This window comes from Tachysurus vachellii, chromosome 9 (genome assembly GCF_030014155.1).
Source record: "Tachysurus vachellii isolate PV-2020 chromosome 9, HZAU_Pvac_v1, whole genome shotgun sequence".
Classification (NCBI taxonomy): domain Eukaryota; kingdom Metazoa; phylum Chordata; class Actinopteri; order Siluriformes; family Bagridae; genus Tachysurus; species Tachysurus vachellii.
The window spans coordinates 7,476,765-7,484,264 of NC_083468.1; the positions used below are offsets into that span (position 1 = coordinate 7,476,765).

At 40.5% G+C, this 7,500-nt stretch overlaps 1 protein-coding gene across 1 annotated transcript in view; it reads left to right on the top strand.

Moving 5' to 3' along the window:
* Positions 1-7,161, top strand: part of eif2a (eukaryotic translation initiation factor 2A) — a 10,274-nt gene extending 3,113 nt beyond the window's left edge. Inside the window, exons 6-14 of the mRNA XM_060877542.1 lie at positions 376-458; positions 584-657; positions 2,365-2,509; positions 3,520-3,636; positions 4,135-4,709; positions 5,175-5,285; positions 5,620-5,739; positions 6,452-6,517; positions 6,692-7,161. Coding sequence (XP_060733525.1) covers positions 376-458; positions 584-657; positions 2,365-2,509; positions 3,520-3,636; positions 4,135-4,709; positions 5,175-5,285; positions 5,620-5,739; positions 6,452-6,517; positions 6,692-6,757 — 1,357 coding nt within the window. The 3' untranslated portion in view covers positions 6,758-7,161. The remainder of the gene's footprint in view (positions 1-375; positions 459-583; positions 658-2,364; positions 2,510-3,519; positions 3,637-4,134; positions 4,710-5,174; positions 5,286-5,619; positions 5,740-6,451; positions 6,518-6,691) is intronic.
* Positions 7,162-7,500: the final 339 nt, after the last annotated feature.

A 7,500-nucleotide genomic window follows, 5' to 3' on the forward strand; every position in this document is an offset into this window, starting at 1 on the left:
TAATCTGTCTTAACAGGTAACTTTACATAACTTGGGAAATCCAGTGTTTAGCTGATCCTCATAAGCGCTCACAGTCATGGTTGTAAATATGACTTCTTCCTTCTTAAATGAGGGAATTACAAAATCACGACAGCTTTGTTTCCAGGAGCGTTAAAAAATGCGACACACATTTCCCTGAGAAAATCCTGTAGAATCCAACCAATCAGATGTCTACTACGAAACTGAAGTGTTTCTAGTGTTGCATGCTTTACGCATCAGACATGCAGACATCCAGATTTGAGGTTAAGACTACATGATTTTGTAGCTATGTTTATTAATTGATACATTGCTATTTGTTAAAAGATGTTCTCCTGTTGTTTTTTTTTTGTTTTAAAGGTGTCCATGTTGGGCAGATGATGAAAGTGTCGCAGTGAGATGTGTTAACAACGAACTTCATTTCTTTGAGAACAATAACTTTGGTAAGGCTTTGTTCTGACACAATGTTTGTATAAAACATGCAGTACCTAAAGAGATGTGCCATGTCTTTGAACGTATACGTGATGCTAACGAACGTCTCTAAGCGTGTGTTTGTGCTTGTGTACAGAAACCATCGCCAACAAACTTCATCTTCAGAAGGTTTCCGACTTCGCTCTGTCACCAGGAACTCAGCCAAGCAAGGTATCGAATAAGGCGTCTGATGAACTCTCGATTCGGATTGGTCGAAAAAGTGTGGAGTCATTTTCTGAGTGGAAAAATGATACCAGAGTCAAGGCAGCAAATCCGGCTGTTCTGTCTGCGTGGGAGTGGTTTTACTCTCTTTCTCTCATGTCAATCAAAGAGTCACAAACCACTCACCGGCGTCTGTGTGCTCAGTTAGAGCTGCAGATGGTGTTCCACTGCCCTGTAATGTGGCAGGAACAGCAGTTCTAAAGCATACAGTTTGCTGCAGCATTGAAGAAACCTTTACCCTGTCTGACTGATAGCTGATATGTGATGGGGAGTTCTGGCTTGTAGGTAGGAATTGGCTGGTGAGCCAACTGGGGAGAAAAAAGTGTACATAAATAAATGAATGAATGAGTGAGGGATGGTTATTATAAAAAAAAACACGGTTATTCAGAAAATTAGATTAGAAAATCTTTACATAACTCCACTGGGTCGTTGATTATTTACCTCTTTACCTCAGCATTCCCGCAATGTGTGTTCTCTGATCCTGAGACATATCCTAGATCCTATAGCACTAACTGACCGGTCCTGCCATCTCTTAGGGTACCAGAACCATGCGTCAAGACAATAAAACAACAGATAAATGTCCTAACAGCTGAGTCACATGCTGACCTAGCTCTTCCTGGAGTACATAAATGACTTAAGCACTTTAAGTAAAACAAAAGAGACCTTAACGTTGTTGCTTTTCTTGCCCTGTTACTTCCCAACAGAGTTTTCAGATCGATTGCACTCTGTCAGTGACCTAGTGAACCGGTATCAGGATAAATCTATTGATGGAGACTTCTGTAAGACTTCTGTAAATGGAAACAGACACCATCAGTAGTTTGAGAGACAGCATAAGCAGAGAGACAGCCCTGTCTCACTGTTTTCCCTTCGGTTTGTTTGATTTTTCCTTAAAGGTGGGGTGCACAATGTTTGAGAAATGCTTCAGAAAACTGAGTCGGGCCGACTAACAAAACAAACGTGTAGCCAGTGAGCAGAAAGAGGTGTGTCTTGTCAATATACGGCTGAGAGAGTGTTCAGTGCGCATGTGTGACATTAGCAGAAAGCGATTGAAACATTGACATGGCAGATACCTGCCGTTACCTCTGGCTCGGGTTCTAGGTGTTGAACGTCGTCTTCCGCGTGAAACGGAGCTAAACCTTTCACGGTACAACACACAGTACTACAAAAACACATTTGTATTACCATAGTATTACTCATTGAGTTCATTTATTGATAAAAATATCCCCTCGGCCAGCTGCCCCAGCAGGTTCCGCCATAATGGTTGCCTGGGTTACGTATGTATGTGTGGGCGGAGCTATCAAAACAGGGGTGGCACCCATTTGGGTTAGGGGCGTGTTTGTTTTGGTGATTTCAAATGTCAACATTGTGCACCGCACCTTTAAACTGTCCTACAAATTTTATCTGGGTCTGATCTTCAAGAAGGCCCCAAGCGTGGTAACGTTGCTCAAACTTGAATTTTCTTACATTACCGTTGTCCTGCTGATGCTTTCTAAACTTTATCTAAGTTAATTTTCCAAACAGGATGAACATGACATTGTGGTCACTTCAAAATGAGGAGTATTTTTGTGTTAAAGTAGTCATCATTTAACTGATGATTGTCATCTGCAGCTTTTTGTGTACAGCTAATCTATTTTAATCTCTTTTGCGTCACTCGAGGTTGCCGTCTACGTTCCCGGAAGCAAAGGTGCTCCCTCTTTTGTCCGGCTTTATCAGTATCCTAATTTCGGTGGTCCTTCTTCAGCTCTGGCCAACAAAAGCTTTTTCAAGGCTGATAAAGTGATCATGCTGTGGAACAAAAGAGGTATTTGAATATCTATTTACATTGTTTACTCCAAAGCAGCTTACATGCGAACATAGAGAGGCGACTGGTTATTTTGGGCAGTCCTAAGATTTAAACTCTTTCATCTGCTCACCAGCATTGACTATTAGTTTAGTACATGGTGGCTTAGTAGTTAACATGTTATTAACCTCGCATCTCTGGGGTTGGGGGTTCGATTCTCAACACCACCCTGTGTGCACAGATCTTGCTTGGGTGATGTCCTCTGGGTATTTCTGTTTCCTCCCCCGGTCCAAAGACATGTGATGGGCTGATTGGCATCTCTAATGCCCCTTTTCCACCGAGGCAGTTTGAGTGCTGGTTCGGAGCCAGAGCCTAATTTAGAACCACTTCTTTCTTTTTCGACAGCTAAAGCACCGGCTCTTAACCAGGTAAAGTGGTTCTTAAGTAGCACCAAAACGTTGCTGGTCTAGACTTAAGAACCGCTTGTGTCAGGAGCTGTGGGCGGGGCTACTGTTAGCACATTTGATAATGTACCTTACTGTATGTATACTAATGTTTAATACACTTTTACTTTACCGCAATATGATCAATTATCAGCACACATGATAGTAAGTAGCTACATGCTAAGGCTAACTTTTTTCTGTGTTAATAATAAAATAATGTTATGTACTTTCTCGATTACAACCTCCGTTTATACAAATTACATGGAGCTGCACGTACACGTTGGATTCGCCGCATTTGGATGCCAATGTAGGTTCACAAAGCCATGAGCATTAACAGTAAAGCAACATCCGCCATTGCGTGACACATACAGTGACATCAGACTCAGCTCTGTGAAGGCTCTCTAGCCGATGGAAAGGCAAACTGGTTCTTAGAAGGTTCACCAGTAGAACCAACTTTGAACCAGCACTAGCTCTGAACCAGCACCTGGTTCTTTTTGGTGGAAAAGGGGTATAAATTGTCTGTAGTGTCATGTATAATGTCTTGAAATCTGTGTGCTGATCCCAAACTAATTCTTCCCTCTCCTGTAGCCAGTGCGGTTCTAGTCACAGCTAGCACAGAAGTGGATAAAACTGGTGCGTCGTACTATGGAGAGCAGACTTTACACTATTTGGCAACAAATGGAGACAGCGCGGTGGTCCAGCTCCGTAAGTGTCCTTTAAAATCAAAACCATTCTGCAACCAAGACAAAGTGTTTGCTCTAAACATTTTGTTAATCATCCCTACAGTTTCTGATTGTGGAATCGTTTGATGAAAAATTGATTTATCCTTATTAAGGGGGGTTTAAAGTTTCATAAAGTCTAACACAATGATTTCTATTACAGTGCCGTGGAAGTGTTAGTGTTTGTATTAAGGGGGTTATAATTATTTACTCTGATACTGTTACTAGACCTGCTAGAAAGCTTTTAGCACTCAACTAATTTGCGAATGTTTCTTCTACTGTTGCTTTCATACTTTGGAAAATTTCGACTATTTTATTTTATGATGAACTAAATGACAAAAAATGTCTATTTAGATATGTAATTGCATTTTTATTACCTTTGTGTGTCACTTAAATAAGTACTGAAGGCACTGAATTCCTTTTTCTTTTTAATGAAGCTCTTTTAGTACAGTTTTGTTTTTGTTGTTTTTTTTTCTCTGCACAGCAAAGAACGGCCCTATCTATGATGTGACATGGAGCCCTAGCTCTTCAGAATTCTGCGTGGTTTATGGCTTCATGCCTGCCAAAGCCACGGTCTTTAACCTGAAATGCGAGCCCGTGTTTGACTTCGGCACCGGTCCACGCAACGCTGCTTTTTACAGCCCTCAGGGTCACATCCTGGTTTTGGCAGGCTTTGGAAACTTGAGGGGTCAGATGGAGGTGTGGGATGTGAAGAAGTACAAGCAAGTGTCCAAGCTCCAGGCTGCAGACACCACGTTCTTCTCCTGGTGTCCTGACGGAGAGCACATTGTAACTGCAACCTGCACACCCAGGCTCAGGGTCAGTAATGGCTATAAGATCTGGCACTACACCGGTACAGTTCTGTACAAGCAGGACACACCGGAAGGGAAAGAGCTCTGGGAGGTGGTCTGGCAAACGTTCTTACCTGGAACGTTTCCTGAAAAACCGGTGAAGTACCAGGCAGCTACAAGTGAGCTCGGCAGCACTGAAGCCAAGCCTACGCAGGCGTACCGGCCTCCTGCCCTGCGCAACAAACCAGAGAGCAGCAGCCTCAAACTGGTGAGCTCAAATCCTAAAGAAAACCCGCTCTACTCGTATAGACTCCATGTATACACTCGTCTGGCACTTTATACAGTTATCCAAGCAGCCAGTCATGTGACAGAAACACGATGCATAAAATCACACTGATACAGGTCAGGAGTCACAGGTGATGTTCACATCAAACATCAACCATGTTTTATATATTTGATCCTCATGAACGTTCACCGTACTCTTTATATATCCTCACGTCAGTCCACTTGCCTCATGCATAGTCTGTATATGTTATCATTACCTCATTACCTCAAACATCTTCCACACTGGTTTCACTGGGTTTAGTTACCATGGTTACCTGATGCTAGCAAATGAATTTAGTAGGTAAAAAGGAATATTTTTGCAGTCTCCTGGTCTGTTATTCGTCTCTATTCTGCCAACGTGAGCGTTTTTTTAAATCAAAGCTGATTAAAACGTCTCTGATTCTGCTAGCATGAAGAGGAACTGCCACAGAACATGAAGCCTGGTGCTGGAGACAAGCAGATGTCTAAGGCTGCTCTGAAAAACCAGAGAAGACGGGAAGCAAAGAAAGCAGCTAAACAGGTCTGTCACGTCTCGTCCTAATGCCTTTTCGTGTATTCCAGAGATTTTATTTTAGACTGTAAAGAACCTTAACCATCGACGTACTGTTGACCAGGGTTATTACAATTAATGAAAATCTACCATCCTAATACCTATCCATAATAATATTTCTTTAAAACAAATTCCAATTAAATAGGAGCCATTACACGTCATTTATCTTTTTTTTTCTTAGTTTGGCTTTGCCGTTTTCTCTGTTAACAGATACATCAGTGTTCTAGTATCTAATCTAACTGTGGTCGGCTACATTATTCCACAAATCGGTTCATGGAGTATTACTTTGTTTCTGTCCATACAGGAAAATAAATCTGATGATGTTCCCAGTCCAGCTTCAGAGCCTCCACCCACCAGAGAGATTCCTGTACCGTCTACACACGGAGACCCAGAAACCGACAAAAAGATTAAGAACTTAAAAAAGGTATGTTAGGCATGCAGTGGGTGAGGATTAAGGGGCCCTGTGTTAAGGGCCCTATACTGACTTGCTGCTAGTCACTGGATTTGTTGGAGAACTTTCAAACTTACAGTTTCTAGAGCAGAGACTAGAGAGTTTCAATAAAAGGGCTCTTTATAGTTTTATGTTGTGAAACGTTCAACATACAAGTTAATTCCTGCTAACCTTTATGTCCTGGAGTTAATAAAACAAAAACTACACCACCTGACCAATCAGATTTCAGAATACAACAGCATCGCATAGTAAAAAAGCAACATCATATGTTTAAATACAGTATTATAAATTCATTTTTTATTGTTTGGCCCAAAAAAATTTCACACAGAATTATCCACTTTCCCCAAAATGAGTTGTTCTTAATTTTCACTGAGCTACAAAGCTAATAGCTAACTGACTTCAGATCTTCAGGGCTGAAAACATTTCATTCATTCATTCATTCATTCATTCATGCATTCAACATTTGCAGCAAATCGTCTGGTATTTTATAAACTTTTCCGTTTATGTTCAAGTGGTATTACTGAGCCAGACGATGTGTTTTGAGTCCATTGTGTTTATACAGTGCAAAACTAGCATCTGTTAGCTTCATTAGCTCGCTCCATTAGGGGTATATAGGAAAGCTTTACGTTAGGCTTTATTTAAATGGTAAAGAGGAAGCTAACCTGATTCTGTATGATTGGTTCAGAAACTGAAGGCTATTGACGAGTTAAAGGAACAACAAGCGTCAGGCAAAGCAATGCAGAAAAATCAGGTACTTCACTTATACCTCACAATATGATTTTTGTTTATAGTCTTTCACAAATATCCAGTTTAATTTTGGGATTTAACGTCAGTCAAAGTGTATAAAGGATCTGTGGATCACTCAGACTGTTATCTAACTACATTTGTTTAAATGATATAACTGTGTTTAAATGTCATCCCACAGCTGGAGAAGATGCAGAAGGAGGCCCAGCTGCTGAAGGAGCTCGAGAGTCTTGAATTAGGGCTGTAACTCGTTTTCTCTACCCATTCCCAGCACTCTCTGTTCTATAGCTTAATGCATATAAGGAGCTGAACCAGAGCACATGTTGGACTCAAGTCCCAGATAAACATAAACGTTCATGAACAAATTGTGTGTTTGCAGTTTATTCTTCTTCTTTTAACACACATGATCCACAAAACATTGCCTGGTCCTCTAAAGGCATTACTGCTATGCAATGATCTGTACAGTTTATGAGGGTCGTTTGGTATTCAACACATGCGATGATATCTAGAGTCTGGAAAAATGTGTAGTCGATTTATACAGAAAATCTTGAAATGTTTTTGTTGTTTTGTTTAAGCAGTATTTTCTTCTTGCTGCAAAATCTATGTTGTGAAATTTGCATTAGCAAGACAAATAAAGAAGTACAAAGTGAATATTTAGTTTTAGTTTCCTTTTTTAAGTGTATATTTTAACAAGATCACGGGGGTCAAATTCTGGCTCTGCTATATCAGTATCTTTGGCCCAGGAACTTAAAGGTATAATCAAGCAATCAGTTGCTTTTTGCCTTAACTATGGAATAATTAACTTACTTAATTGACTGCTTATTTCTGTTAGGCCTAATGGTCAAATAGTAAAACTTAATAGTCATGCAACTCATTTATAACAGCTATATAAAATGTAATACCGTTTTAATGTGCGGTTTGCAGAATGAATATCGGTGTAATCAGAATTCTGCTGAAATCTTAATTGATTGCACAACGATGCAGGTAAAC